Here is a 16,462-nt window from a genome sequence, read left to right on the forward strand (position 1 = left end):
GAGCTGTAGAGCTGCTAATGTGTGGACTGAATGAGTGGCAGCAAAGCATTATGGAAATCCCAGTAATCTGAGGGCTGCCCCCTCACTGCTAATGTAAACCCTGGTTGGACAAGGATTTGAAATTGAATATGAAGATGAATCTGACACATAGTTTCAGTGTTAAAAAGCATACACGAATTGCTGTGTGTGGTTCTATATGGACACTGCCAATAATAGCTTGCAACAATTTTTGGCGAACAAAAAGAACTGAACTACAAAAGCTCATTTTTTGGAACCATGAACTTTAGTTCAAAATTTTGAATTATGAACTATGAACTGAACAGTTCATTTTAAAATTTGTGAACTGCAATTTGAACTAGTTCATGTAGAAAATGAACTTTCCCAACAATGGCTACGGTATCATTTACTGAAAGCTCAACAAATACACTACGTGGCAATATTTAGTCACAATATACAAACTCACATTTATCCTTTAAGAATTACAAGTCTTTCTTTCCGTGAACAGAGAATGTTACAGAAAGAATATTAATAATGTTAATGCCATCTTGTGGATTTATTGTTATAATAAACAAATACAGTACTTTTGTACAGTATGTTGAATGTATGTATCCGTCTTATCTTTCCATTCCAACAATAATTTACAGGAAAACATGGCATATTTTAGAGATGGTTTGAATTGTGATTAATTACGATTAATTAATTTTTAAGCTGTGATTAACTCGATTAAAAATTTTAATCGTTTGACAGCCCAAGTTAAATGTACACCTTATGCCTAATATATACATAACACAATAAAACAGAATTGTTGTGGAACTCAAAATGTTGACTGGACAGTTATGGACCATGCACATTAAATCATTAGTAACATCGAATATCACACAAAACACCAAAGTATATCAGTAGCCGTGTCCTTAAGTCTTTCTGATAGTTTTCCCCTGACCTTTTTACTGCAATAATATAATGAAAACCTAAAATTATGGCTTTTAGTTTTGGCCACCCCAAGATTTTAAGTGGCCCCATCTGGCCACCCCTATGAAAAATTTCTGGAGGCGCCACTGGAAAGTGATTCGCAAAAACGTTCAGACTTATGATGTCGTGAAGTTCGGTTTCTTTGTAACAGCTCGTTCTTGAACGACTCACCACTAGTTTTGACAAGCTAAACGGGGAGGGAACAACCTATGGAGGAGTGAGTGTGTGCTGCGCGTTGAAGAAGAGGAGGAGGAGGCGGAGGAGGAGGAAGACGAAGAGGGGATCAGACTCTAATAAGCATCACGACGAGGCTGGCTCGGTGTTCCTTTCATCTCTACTTGCTTCTCCTAAATCGTCCGTCGTGTAGCAGTCGACTGCTCATTAGCTTTTCGTGACGAATGAAACGTTAGCTTTTAGCTTTAGCGCGAACGTCCGGATTTTCTTTTGACGTTGTTGTCGAGGAGAAAAGTTTTGAAATGAGGAGTCAACAGCAGCTAAGTCGATGGCGACCAACCGAAAGGACGGGTTGAGTACATTCGAGTTGTAGTTGGCATTAGCTAGCTGTATTACGACGTAAATATGGCTCAGGTGGTGGAATTTAAAATGGGGCTGTCACCGTAGCCCAGTTTGCTTAAACAAAAGAGGCTGTCGCTTAAACAAAGGTATTAGGACGACAATCGCCTCCGTTATTACCCCGAGCGAGGCACGACTTTTTGTAGTGAGGCTCGCAGGTGTGTTTTGAACAAAATGGGAGAGTACAGTAGCATGCTACCCAAGCGACGCTTTGTTGCGGGATAGGGCCAAGCCAGCCCCAGTCAGGCTGCACTGCCAAGGGGGTTGTTCACGCCAAGCCTTTAGCAGGTTCGAGGGGGGGTGACTGTTTGCTGTCGAAAGACGAAAAAAGGGGAAAAGACCCCACCAGCCTGATGACACTGGACAACATGAAGCCCGAGAGAGGTAGGTTGAAAACCTCCATAATTGACATGATGTCACTGTTACTTCACTGCATACATATGTGTTTAAGATGGTATCCAAGCGACATAATGATGTCACTGATCCTCAAGGTATCCCGATGCTGTCCCGAGCAAACGAGGACACTCATTTTTCTGCTGCCCCATGTCAGCTTGTTTGTTTTCCTTTTCTTAGTGCAGCCCTGTTGTGGAAATGAAGCAGTCGCCTTATGCTCGGCAACCTGTTTACATGTCTGCAGCAGTGATGAGGGTGAAACAGGGACAAGAAGGGGGGACACCCTTATTTGTGATTATGTTAATATCAGTGTGGCGATTATTCAGAAACGCCGCCCGCATTCCTAATCATTAAAATAAAAACTGCATTTAGTGATTGATTGTACACTGTTGACAGCGCCGTGATGAGATTAGCTGCAGTCAATCATGGGGTGGCCCTGTTTGTTTTGATGAGGTTATGAAAGGTAGTTGGTACATACTTGAATTGGTTGCATACACCTGCTGTCACCCTTTGATGTAATTGTTCTTTGAACAGAAGCAGCTATATTCCATGATGTTACGCTTGGGTAATTACAACCTCCTACAATGCAGCACGGCGTGTTGGGTCAACTGTGAACAGTAAGCAAACGACGGCAGATGTCATGTGCCGTCTTGATGGTCACGACCAATTCTTCGGTGATAACAAAATCATGCTTAACGGCCGTGTTTGCTTTTTGTATGACCGGATGTAGGACTCATACTGCTGCAATCATTGTACGTTTATACCATAATTATCTTGTGGAAACGGGCTTCAGTGTGTCTGTTTTCCCGTACAGTGGTGCCTTGGATGCCCCAAATTGGGGGTTTCACAAATTATGCTTTTTTTCCCCCCTCGATATCCTTGAAATGTCATACAGTAGGATAAGGCTATAGTGAAATATTTGTTACTAATAACAGTAGTTCTTCGAGAGCGCTGACCTTTCTCTCTGGTGATGATAGAGCGTATTACATGGACCTTTAGCTGGATATCAAATTCAGTGTTTTTGCTTTTTGTTACAAGCCAAATTTTGAGGTATGAGGGGGCTGCTAGTTTGTGGAACAACATATGACCAGCATCCCAAGTCTCACAATAAGAAAAGAGTTGATTATGATACAAAGCTCTGTCGCAGAACAAAGTAAACCTGTAAATCAGAGTACCACAGAACAGGCGACGACATTGTCAACAAGAGTTCCCGTTCCCAAAGACTTGATTTAAGAACCAGACCTAAATTAGCCTCAAAGTCAACAGCATTTTAAGTGCCTTTAAATGTTCTTGTCATGTAAACTAATGGCCATGTTTTCATTTTCAAATACGGTCAAATCAAGGCTCCACAACGCTGTTGTTATTTAAACAAGCAGCTGAGTTTTCCCTTTACAGTTTCAAATGTAGGCATGTAAGGGGACCTTATAGAGCTTTTGTCATGTATTACGAACATTTTCATATTTTGAGTCAAAACTGATCTAGTTTAAAAGAGCCCCTCAGTCTGCTCTTAACCCAACATGGTTTATCTCCATGTCATCCTGGTGCGTCGCTGGCTGCAGTGTTCTAATTTTGACAGCTTGTACCTTTAGACGCTGGCCCATGGTGATAAGTCTACTACACAAATGTCACTGGTGGCACACTATTATTATTGTAGAACATGCTGTACTGTTCATATGGTTGAACTTGGTCGGGACGCTCGTCTCTCGTCTGCACCCACAGATAGGTGTTATGGTGCTGAGGAAAAAGGTGTTTATTCAACAGTAAAGCTTTATTGGAGAGAAGAGCAGGCACTTTCTCTGGGAGGCATTGGTTTGAAGCGGTTTAAGGCTGGATGGGGACTTGTCTGGACTTGTCCAGAAGTGTGCCCTCTGTTGTTCTTTGCAACCTTAAATTTGTAAAAACTGCTGTAAACTTACGCTAAGCGATTTTAAAATAAAAAAAATACAAAAAAAATAAAAAAATAATTTGATCTCTGCGATCAGCAATGACATATTTAATCGATGTTTATGCGAAGTGAATATTTTGACAAAATTTTAAGTGCCTCAAAAGATGTTGGTAATTTTCAGGTGGTGTATTACACAGTACAGCTAAAACACACATGACAAAGAAAATTACACATATTGTGCACTAAAATTAGAAAGTTTTATAAATGCCCTGTAGCTTAATGCTAATATGCAATGGAAGACTCCCTTACCTCGCTTACAATAATAAGCATATGTGGATATTTACACACTAACGCCTCGATAATTTTCATGGACAAAAAAAAAATTGTTTGCATAAGGCAGAAAATGTAGTCATTCAGTGCTGCTCATGTTTTCGTAGCAGGTTCTTCAGAGCCGCAAGTTTTTAAAAAAAAAAGGATAGAAAACCAAGTCAAATAAAACATTAAAAGAATATTGATCAGTGTTATAGGAAAGTAAAACATCATGATTTGTGGGGTTGGGTGTGGTTCGATATCGCAATCCTCCTATAAACTCCTCAGTTTTTTTTTTTTTTTTTTTTTTAGTTCAACCATAGACTAGACATAATATATTGACAGGACACGGGGCACCGGGCGATTAATAGGGGCCTGCATTGTTGGCGTGGCTGTCAAAGCTGACCGAGTGGAATCACAAAAGAGTTTTTCCATTTGAAAACTCTTGTGAATAAATGCTTAAATCCCTGAATTATTTATAGATATGGATGTAAAACAGTCTTGATTCTTTGTCATGGCAAAAAAATTTTTTGCGTAAATATTGCGAACTATGATGCTAGTAAGTAGTAAGCAAATGTAGTGGCCGCCTTATGAAAACAGAGCTTTTCCGGTCAAAATTCTTGTGACTTAATGCTTAAATCCCACAATTCTTTATAGAAATGGATGTACAACTGTTTCGATTCTTGGTTAAAAGCAAAAAAACTGTGCAGTTAGCATCGATTTTACGTAAATATTGCGAACTATGATGCTTGTCAGTTAGCAAATGTAGCGGCCCCCTTATGAAAACAGCTTTTCCGTTGAAAATTCTTGTGAATAAATTCTTTGATCCTTGAATTCTTCACAGATATGGACGTAAAGCAGTGTCGAATTTTGATTAAAAGCAACAAAAAAAAAAACATGCAGTTAGCATTTATTTTACGTAAATATTGCGAACTATGATGCTAGTCAGTTAGCAAATGTAGCGGCCGCCTTCTGAAAACAGCTTTTCCGGTGAAAATTCATGTGAATAAATGCTTAAATACCCGAATTCTTTATAGATATAAATGCAAAACAGTCCTGATTCTTAGTTAAAAGAGCAAACAAACGGGCAGTTAGCATTTATTGTACGTAAATACGTCAAAGAATAACGCTAATGCTGTTGCATTTAATTTCTCCCATTGTTTTTTTTCAAGCACCGTGTTAAATGTATGCATGGTGCGAAAAATATAATAATTACCTTGAATTCTCGAACAAATCACTCCTGAGCCAAACCCTCCTGTTTGTATGTTGTACAGCTTTCGCACTTTTTCAACCTCAATCCGGCGGTGGATCGCTGTATGTATAGCTTCCACCGACTGTGAATAACTGAAGCAGGGTGTGGGATGGCCCCCTACTTGATTGCGTGGCACAGTGTATGTCGACTGTGACCCGTCAATATAATTATGAAGTATATGGTTTAACCAAACAGTCTGCTTCAAAAGTTAACAAAACTTTTGATTTCTTCTATCAGCGTGTCTTGTGAAACTGCAATTTCCTCTGCTTTTTTTGGAAAGCCACCACAGAAAGGACATTGAACTGTACATTGGGACTTAAGAAGTAGGGAGGGCTTGACTGCTGAGTGGCCAACCGTGAAATCACATCTTCAGATTTGTGAATATCATTTTCAAACCTGAGTAAAATAGTGCTCGCTCCTCATCTGTCAGGAATTAAGGTTACTGTTATTAAACCAAGATGGAGTTTAGCTGATCGAGCAGGATATTTCCTGTGCTTGACCTACCTTACAGCAAAAGCTATGATCCACATAAAGCAAGAAGTGTAATACATTTAACCAGCCGTGCTTGTCGGAAGTAATTGGTCAGGAGAGCGTTACAAAGTAACAGAAGTCTTTCAATAAATGAACAATAGGGACATTTCCAAGAACAGGATGTCCTTCCAAAATCGAGAAGACTAGCTTGTGCAGCTGTACTGAATCTAGTGTCTGTTCAGTGTTTGTTAGCCTTTTGGCCATTAAATCTTGTCTAATGAAAACTGTGAAAAGCAGACAGCTAACTTCTGATCATGGGATCTGAGTTGGTATTTTGCAAACAAAAAAAAAGCATGATGTCGAAACAATCTCAATTTGTTCCAAGATTATGCAGAAAGCCTCTGTCGCATGTTGTGGGCCACGGTTATGTTATTCAGGGCACAACATGAGCACTTATGCCGTGCTAACCAGAGTCATCTGACCCTCTTGTTTTGCTGCGGGTTGAGCGATGAGTCAGGTCAGTGTGGGAGTATGCGTTTAACAGTTTACTCCTAATAACCATTGCACCTTATACGTGTGGTTCAACCGGCAGCTATTTTTTGTGTTGTTCCAATACTTTTTTTTTTTTTTGGTACCCGATGCAGGTTCCAATACACGTCTGTGGGGTATCAGCCATATCCGATACTGTACTGATTCAACACCATTTATAAAAAGGTTTTATTTGGTCTGGTTACTACCGGTTACTTCGGAAACAACATGCAATTGTCACTGCGTTTTGGTACCCAACTCTACATGTCAGCAGAAGTATTCAAATTTTTCTGTGGTTTTATTGCAATTGGGAAAAAAAACCTTTAGAGTACACGTGGCATCGGTGCATTATTTGATGACACTCATCGATACCATCATTTTAAGAGCTTTATTGGGGCCCCTTCCTATACTAGTATCGGTATAACGAAAACATTTTTACATAGTTAACTAATTCATTAAACTACTCTAATGTCTGAGATGCAACATCTGCATTTATTTATTTTACCTATGCCATTGTTGTGTCAAGAGTTTAACCACTAATTAAAATATGTAACTGTATGGAACACCACCGTAGATAAGTAACATTTTTTCCTTCCAGCAAGCATTAAATAGGAGTTAGAAGTCTGCATTTTGCACATTCTTAATACTCCTTGTCCTTGTATTTGAAAAAGAAAATGTCACAAAAATGCCAAAGAAAAAGCTAACCTTATTAACTTGTGTTGTGGCCACTACATGGTTTGGGTTCATTTTTCACTGCGTCTGTAAAATTTTCTTTACAAGCAGCCCTTGTAGAGAGTTAAGAATAAGAAATCCACTTTAGAGGGCTGGCATTAGGTCATTTGGTGTTATTTTTGAACAAATATTATGATGGATTGATTATTTTAGACTAGAGGTGCACAATAATTATCGGTCCGATAATAGGAATTATGACGTCATCCCAATAAATCTGATAACATTATTTATCGGCCCGATAATATATAATATTTTTGGCACGGTGTCGGTGGATTGGGATGTGTGCGTTTGTTTCCACTCCTGTTTTGCTAGTAGGCAAAGTCTTGTTACTGTTCTAGAGGCCGTACTTTTCCATCACTGAGTGATAAACCTTACTATGGCAATTACCAAATGTTTGTATTTTACAGTGTTATGTTTACAAGGTCTTGAGAGGCGTTTTGGTTATTGATAGGCTTGCTGTCCTATAAATTGCCAGGTTAAGAAAGTTGTTTTATGGACCAAGACCGCAAAAGTCTCCTCTCATGTTGCACAAAATGTTCTATCTCCTGACAAAGCATAATACCTATTGGGTTTATGTATAAGTTCAGTGCTCATTTTTCTGGGGAACACATCGTCAATGATATTGACTGATTGATTGTGATTGACTGAAATTATATTTATTTGAAAAAATAAATATGGGCACTTTATTTGAAGTCAAAACGCTTCTCGTGTTTGTTTTGTTCATTATAATGATGTTCATGTCGTCATGAAAATTTTGATTAAGTCAAAGGCAAATCTATGCTGAATCCACCGCTAGTATTTTTGACCTACAGATGTTCAAAAACTCAGGTGAATATAGATTTTAAAATTCTATATATATTATCGGTTATTGTGTCGGTATCGGGCTTGAGGAGCAGGAAGTTATGGATATCGTGCATCCCTATTTTAGACCCTTAATGCCTTCCTCCAATATCAGACGTGCATTATTTGACCTGATAGTTATTTTAGACAAATTTTATATTTTCTCACAAATTAATACCAGGCTTTCTCCCAGTGCTTTGAAATGCTTTTCCTGTTTCCTGGTTTTACCACGTGGCCATGTTAGCACTTAATATATTTTACTTTAAAAGTGGCTTGCAATGGATTGTTTGAAGATTTGCTTTGATTTAATTTAAGTGGAAACAACAATTATTGTTAGAACTCTGAACATTTTTGTTTTCAAAAACATGGTGGGCCGCCGGTGGACTTTTATACCACCAGGCTTTGCTTGGTTTTGTTTGCTTAGATTTTTTGGGAGAAACCCTGAATACTATTGAGGCCCTTCACACATATAGGTGTATCACAAAAGTGAGTACACCCCTCACATTTCTGCAGATATTCAAGTATATCTTTTCATGGGACAACACTGTCAAAATTACACTTAGTCACAATGAAAAGTAGTCTGTGTGCAGCTTATATAATAGAGTTGATTTATTTTCCCCCCAAAATAACTCAAAATATAGCCATTAATATCTAAACCCCTGGAAACAAGAGTGAGTACACCGCATGGGAACTACGTACATCCCTAAATGTCCAAATTGAGTACTGCTTGTCGTTTTCCCTCAAATGTCATGTGACTCGTTACAGGAGTGCTGTCAGCATTGCTGCAGAGATTGAAGAGGTGGGGGGGGGGGGGGGTCCATTCCCACCACCATGCTTGACTGTAGGCATGACACACTTATCTTTGTACTCCTCACCTGGTCACCGCCACACATGCTTGAGACCATCGGAACCAAACAAATTACTCTTTGTCTCATCAGACCATAGGACATGGTTCCAGTAATCCATGTGCTTTGTTGACATGTCTTCAGCAAACTGTTTGCTGGCTTTTTCGTGTACCGTCTTCACAAGAGAGTTCCGGGTGACAGCCGTGCACACCACTTTGATGTAGAGTAAGGCATAAGATCTGTGCACTAACAGGCTGACCCTGCACCTCTTCAATCTCTGCAGCAATGCTGACAGCACTCCTGTAACGAGTCAACTCAGAAGACTGACAAGCAGTACTCAATTTGGACAGTTGGGGATGTACGTAGTTCCCATGCGGTGTACTCACTTTTGTGGCCAGGGGTCTAGATATTAATGGCTATATTTTGAGTTATTTTGAGGGGAAATTAACTCTATTATATAAGCTGCACACAGACTACTTTTCATTGTGTCTAAATGTCATTTTGTCAGTGTTGTCCCATGAAAAGATATACTTAAATATCTGCAGAAATGCGAGGGGTGTACTCACTTTTGTGATACACTGTACCTAAACTTCAGAAAACCCATAGTAATCTTTGCAATGTTTGAAATTCATTTAATGTTGTGAATCAACCTTAAAAGTTGTTAAAATTGCTCCAGTTATTGCTTTAGTTCCCTTTTGTCTACCATAGACTTCATAATGTAATGATTATGTCTATTCTGTCTACTTTCGACGTGTGAAAGTTTTAAAACTGTTTCATCATTTAAAGATAGATTCAAGTCAAGATTTTGCCATTTTAGGAGTATTTTAGATAAAAGTTACTAAGGTTCGCTAGGAAGGTTCTCTACAACAAAGCCTTCCTGAGAAGTCTGCTGCTTTAAGATGGCGGCTGTTTACCAACGCCGACCAGTCTATTATTTAGAATCTAGTTCTCTATAAATTTGTTTACGCGTAGAGTAAGCCTGAACGATATATCGTTTAAACATCGCCATCGCGATGTGTGCATGCACGATAGTCCCAACGCAAGGACGTGCGATAGTTTTTATTTTTTTTAATCCACATACGCCCTGCTTTCTGCTCTGTGCAGAGCCTCACAAGCTCTTTGAACCTCACAGTCACTGCAGCACTTGCTTATTAAAGATAACGATGCTGGTATCTTTGATCTTGCCAAAGAAGCGGACATCACAGCGCAGCAGCTGTCAATCATCGTTTAACTTGTAAAACAGTTTCAGCAAGGAAGCCGCTTTGGAATTAATGTGTGTGTGTGTATGTGGAGACGTTTGAGACGTATAAATTAAATGCCAGAAGTGATCATGAGGAGTTTGTAATTTCTACATGTCCACCAAGAGTCACAGCTAAGGTGGATAAACAGAAGTATTTAATAAAGCCAAGCATTTTTCTACTACAGTACTTTATTCTTGTTAAAAAATTGTGAAAAAAACATGCCTTGTATGTATCTCTTTCCAATGCTAAATCTGAATAAATACATTGAGCACACACACAAAAAAATAAAAATTTGGGGGGCGGGCTGCGCAACTTCGCGGTTTTTCACTTATCGCGGCGGGTTCTGGTCCCCATTAACCGCGAAAAACAAGGGATCACTGTACACTGGTCATTGAGATTCATCCAAAGTCTTTCCAAATAGCTATTCACGTCATTTAGTGAAAATTTCTTAAAAAAAAAAAAAAAAAAAAGTATACATATATATATATATATATATATATATATATATATATTTTTTTTTTTTTAAATATCGCAATATAATATCGCAAAGACCAAAAAAATCGCAGCAATAGTTTTTTACAATATCGTTCAGGCCTAGCGTAGAGTCATTGTTTGTCATTTCGCATCTAGTTCTATATATATATATAACTCCCCTCCTCCCGCTTCCCGCGCTGGTCTCTCATCTGAGAGAGTCCGTGTCTCTCAGACTTTTCTCGCATCATTCAACCAACTTTCTAACGCATAGTAACGCACGCTTTACATCCTTAGTAACGGTAACGGCGTTGCCAAGATGAGAAAAGTAATTAGTTAGGTTTAGGGATGGGAATCGAAATCCGATTACAATTCGGAACCAGTTCCTAGTGTTTCGAGGCCTCGACTTCACAATGAAAAAGCCTTAACGATCCCTTTAACGAGTCCTGAAGACGCATATTGTGTCGTGACTGTCTTGTTGTCCAAACGCATCAAACTAGCATGGCGCCAAGAACCACCCGCTCCAAAGTTTGGCTACACTTCACCAGGAAAGAGGGTGAAAATGAAAGGTTACGATGGTTTAGCACGAAGCACGAGCATTGCAGCCGTACACATAACAATGACAGCACGTAGGTTCAAATGCTTGAAAGTGTGTCTTCACGAGGAAAAATTACAACAAAACGACTTGCAATCATTGCAAGGTGGAGATAACTGCATCGGGAGGGAAGGTGGAGATAACTGCATCGGGAGGGAATAGACTGCACTGTCCTCACCGAGACAGCTATACAGCTAGCTAAACTCCGAAATGACGATACAGAAGACGTTGGTATAATTTGCTGACTTTATTCAACCATCACTTGAAGAGTGTAACTAAAAATAGAAATGAAACAAATCAATTTCGTTCCCAATCACAAACAGGTTTGCATCAGCGTAAATCAGCGATGATTAGCTGCTAATTCAGTAATAACAACACAGTTTGCATGCTTTCGCTAGCATTAGCACATCGTTCAAACCACTACACAACTGGATTTAAGTGTCTGATCGCGAGTGGAAACACGCAACAACAACACAAAAGATGATACATACAGGCGTTGCCTCTGTAGATATTTTACAAGCATTAACAAAGAACGTAGGGTAGTAGCAGTGCTTCCCTCTTTCACTAACTCGCTTGGATGCGTCATTTCTTCTTGTTCGCGTGTAAGCGCGCTCTTCTTCACGTGAGCGCGTTCTTCTTCGCGTGAGGACCCGCCCCCACTTGAGCGTGAAAGCACCATAAAAACTAAAAGGCATGCATTTCAATATACTGGTAAATAATACACTTTAACAGGGGTCCCCAAACTACGGCCCGCCCCGACATTTGGTCCAGCCCCCTGAACAATACCAGAGAGCATTTTGATTTTTTTTTTTTTTTCTCAATAGTGTTATTTATTTTCTGCCCTTTTTCTGTGAAGAACTCCGAGAGGGTTATTTGGTTATTATCTATTTGATTAATAGTGTTATTATTATTAATTATTTTTATATTATATTATTATTTTTATTTTATTTACTTTTGTTCCGTGAAATATCCAGAAAGGGTTATTTGATTGTGGCTTTCTGAAAAACAATAATTTTTTACATTTAAGCACTCCTGCAATCGTCACACTTTTTCTGTTACAAACTGACCCCGGCCCCTCATCAGAGAGGGGAAAAGTTATGCGGCCCTCACTGGAAAAAGTTTGGGGACCCCTGCAAGTTTAACACATATTGCTAACGGCAGACCAACGACCTATATGCCAATATACATTATATATAATATTTTTCATTCCTATTAGAAAAATGTTTCAGTAAAATGTTAAACATACTTAAAATTTGATAGCCATCTAAAGTCCGTCACTAAATCCGCTTATTACCACCTAAAAAATATAACCAGAATTAAGGGGCTTCTGACTCAACAAGACATGGAAAAACTTATGCATGCATTCGTTTTCAGCAGATTGGACTACTGCAACGGTATATTTACAGGTCTTGATAAAAAATCAGTCAGGAAGCTGCAGCTAGTACAGAATGCTGCAGCCAGAGTCCTCACAAATACAAGGAAGCTGGACCACATTACACCGGTTTTGAAATCGCTACACTGGCTTCCGGTGAGTCAAAGGGTAGACTATAAAATACTACTGCTCGTCTACAAAACACTTAATGGCCTTGGACCAAAATACATGCTTGACTTGTTAGATTCCTATGAGACATCTAGACCCCTAAGGTCGTCTGGAACGGGTCTTCTGCATGTTCCAAGAACAAGAACCAAGCAGGGTGAGGCAGCATTTAGTTATTATGCTCCTCACCTCTGGAACAAGTTACCCGAACGTCAGAAGTATGCTCAAACTGTTAGCTCCTTTAAATCAGGGCTAAAAACGCTTTTGTTTAGCACTGCATATCCATAACTGTCTATATATTTCAATCTACCTGCCTTCCATTCCTCTTGTGCTTATCTCCATTGCTGATTTCAATGATTATTAATAGTAGTAGTTTTTGCTTTATTTCTATTTTTGTTTTATTTTTATTTATTTATTTTTATTCTGTGATTAAATGCGATCTTTTGTCTTGGTTTTTACGTTGTGTTGATTTAAATGTGATTTTTATGGTTTTCATGTGATGTAAAGCACTTTGAATTGCCTTGTGTTGAATTGTGCTATATAAATAAATTTGCCTTGCCTTGCCTTGCCTTGTGCATTTGCCACTTATTGCCACAGCTAATATTGAGGCTTTGACCTTGTTGTGAGTTTGTAAGGTTGTGACGTCTGATTAAACAAACGCGATGCCAATCAAAACGTTTGTTCTTTTTCCCCAAATTAGAATCGATAAGAGAATCTATAAAGAATCGAATCGTTAAGCAATATCGATAATAGAATCGGAATCGTAAAAATCCTATCAATTCCCATCCCTAGTTAGGTTACTCACTACTGAAAAAAAAATAACGCCGTTAGTAACACCGTTATACCCTAACGCCGTTATTACCAACATTGCTCATATGTGTGAAAGCAATTTCCCGGATCGACTGACACGCAGATGACACGGACATCACATCCTACTATAATGTCCTGGACGGGACGCAGAATCTGTGAAAGCAGGTGTTTAATTCCCGGGTCACAGCACAAAGGCTGATGACATAAATATCATGGCGGGTCGATCGTCATTTAGTCTTTCTACTCTGTAAGACGAAAAGCAGTAAACAAACATCACAATTATCAACATGGCAAACTGGAAGTAACAAAATTAAAATAAGAAACATAACAAAATTAAATTGCTACTGGATTGTACAGCCGAGGAAGAGACAGTCCATCGTACATCTTTGGAAATGTGTTTGAAATCTTTGTGCTTTATTTTTATTATGTCCGGATTATAAAATCCCACCAGCCGCCCTTCCCGCACAGAGAGCGTCAAGTCGCTAACACGGGACAAGTCTGAAAGTGTCCAACCCGGGTTATTCCCGGGACATCTCTCCATGTCTGAAAGCCATGACACAAGTAAATTCCGCGTCACCTTTCATGGGAATTTACATGGATATAAGTCTGACAAGGGGTTTGGTCTGCCATCGTGCGGGCCAGCACCAGTTTAGTGATGCAAATAGTTGCTTTCCTTGATGATATAATGTAATGACTCAATATGCATTTTGGGGAGAGGTTTCCAGAAAAGGGATGGTTTTGGCCTGACACCAGTGAAAGTCTTTTTCACTTGGAAATGAATTTAACCTGTGGCAGCATTACTGTGTCGCATAAAATTGCATGTATAAGGCAGCGTTACAGTTATCAGCATTTTTGTGTGGATGGATGCACATTTTTTTAAATTCCGTGGGTATGGGAGCGCTGCTTTGTGCAGTTGTTGTTTGTACGGCAATGCTTTCTGCAATGGGGCCGTTAGGCAGCCCCCGCCTGACCCCACTCCACTGCCTACCTTCTGTCGTGGCCTGGACCAGATTACAGCTGCCCTGAGATGTCCCAGACTCATGCAAGCGGATCAGCGACTCTGCACTCTCACTGACAAAGAGCCCTAGATAAAGCAGAATGATGTAGAGAGCACCTGTCTTCTTCTGTATTGTGTTTTCTGGCTCCTCCTGCAGTGATTTATCCCGCAGCAGGAGGCACCAACAACAGGTGTGCTTGCTTTTATCAGACGACTGTTGCCCGCTTCGAATTCATCAGTGTACGCCTTCATCCACTATATAAGTATAACACCATTTACCATTCTTCAACTAGTATAGTTTTACCATTTGAAGAAAGTTGGCCTTCGACAACACAGTCTTTGTGTCACCTAAAAAACATTTGACTGTCTCCTCTTAAGTTCCATCTTTCACATAAATGTCAAGCAGTATCTTACAGAGTTCTGATACGATGTCAAAGGCAGAAAAATATTTTTGCAGGCTGTTAGCAACAAAGGTCAATCTTGGGCCAGTATTTATCCCCGATGCTGTTTGTGACAAGTCAGGTCTTAAGTAGCCTAGCTATGCATTGGCACTGCAAGGGATTTGGCCTCCCAGTATTCCCAGTGTGCTAATGCACTTACGTAATAATAATGTCGCACATGCTTAGTGATGATGTGCCCAAGCTCAGTGCGCGACACCAATAATGCTCAATGTTCACAAGCTGTAGTGTGTTAGTGGCAGACTGGTTCAACCTGAAGGAAGCAGCATGGCTCATCTTTCTTCTGCCAGCTTGCCACCCGTAGGATTGTGATGTCATTGCTATACAACAGGAGGAGCCATCTGGACCTGTTGGTTGTTTTTTGTTAAAATTTCTTTGGCATGTTCATTTCAGTGCCAGGTTTTATAGTGTGGAAAATAGAATGGATCAGGCTATTTTTACTGGTTAGTAGGCTATGGGGTAAATATTCACATTTGATCAAAGCTGCATTGAATTTTCTTTGTTATACTTTTATGATGGGAAATATAATAACACATCTGAGTAATAATATATACCTGAACTTTGCAACTCAGCCCTTCAATAAGAGAGGGTTGCCTTTTTCTAAAGTTGTAAAAAGTTCCTTAAACCCTTCATCCCCTCCTACTGATAGAGTTCTTCCCTTTGCATGTGGTAGTTTAAGACAAGGGCTCTTAACCTTTATGACCTTGGGGCCCAACTTTTCCTGCGCAGTTTCCTTTGTATTAAATAACTAAACAAAATCCATCCATGTTTAAAAAGCTAAGAAAAAAAGCCTATTAAAATAAATAATGATAAAATTATTGGGGCTGTCAAACGATTACAATTTTTAATCGAGTTAATCACAGATTAAAAATGAATTAATCGTAATTAATCGCTATTCAAACTCTAAAATCTCTAAAATATGCCATATTTTTCTGTAAATTATTGTTGGAATGGAAAGATAAGACACAAGATGGACATAAACATTCAACATACTGTACATAAGTACTGTATTTGTTTCTTATAACAATAAATCCCCAAGATGGCATTAACAATTTTAACATTTATGTGTATTTTGCATAGCTATTTGATTGGGAATGCCAGTTCTCTTTGCATTGAGCGCTTTTCTTTTTGTGAACATTATTTTTTTGAGTGATAGGAATACTATTTTGTTTGTGCTTTCACTAAATGATACCGTGGCGACTTAACTGTTCGGCCCAAATGCATGATGGGAAGTTGGGCAACCATGACTGTCAGTGGTGGCTGCAAATGGTATAGAGTATGTTCTGCGTTGTGCTCAGTTAGGCGTGTTAAGAAAAAGATCGTCTCCTGCGCCGCTGTTTAAGCCAATAAAAGGCGCGGTCCAATGAACCTGTGTCTACTCGCATTTCTCTGCCTTTTCGGTCTCAATGTGCTAAAACGGCGTCATTGTAAACTGTTTGGGGCAACGCATGAACGGGTCATTCCGTCCATGCCTTAGTTGCGTCAAATATTTTAACGTGATTAATTTAAAAAATTAATTACCGCCCATTGACGCGATAAATTTGACAGCCCTAAAA

At 39.3% G+C, this 16,462-nt stretch overlaps 1 protein-coding gene across 1 annotated transcript in view; it reads left to right on the top strand.

Annotated features, from left to right (window-relative positions):
* The first annotated feature begins 1,168 nt into the window (after positions 1–1,168).
* Positions 1,169–16,462, top strand: part of atosa (atos homolog A) — a 59,872-nt gene continuing 44,578 nt past the window's right edge. Inside the window, exon 1 of the mRNA XM_057831478.1 lies at positions 1,169–1,926. Within this exon, the coding sequence (XP_057687461.1) occupies positions 1,896–1,926 (31 nt within the window). The 5' untranslated portion in view covers positions 1,169–1,895. The remainder of the gene's footprint in view (positions 1,927–16,462) is intronic.

Source organism: Corythoichthys intestinalis, chromosome 1 (genome assembly GCF_030265065.1).
Source record: "Corythoichthys intestinalis isolate RoL2023-P3 chromosome 1, ASM3026506v1, whole genome shotgun sequence".
NCBI lineage: Eukaryota > Metazoa > Chordata > Actinopteri > Syngnathiformes > Syngnathidae > Corythoichthys > Corythoichthys intestinalis.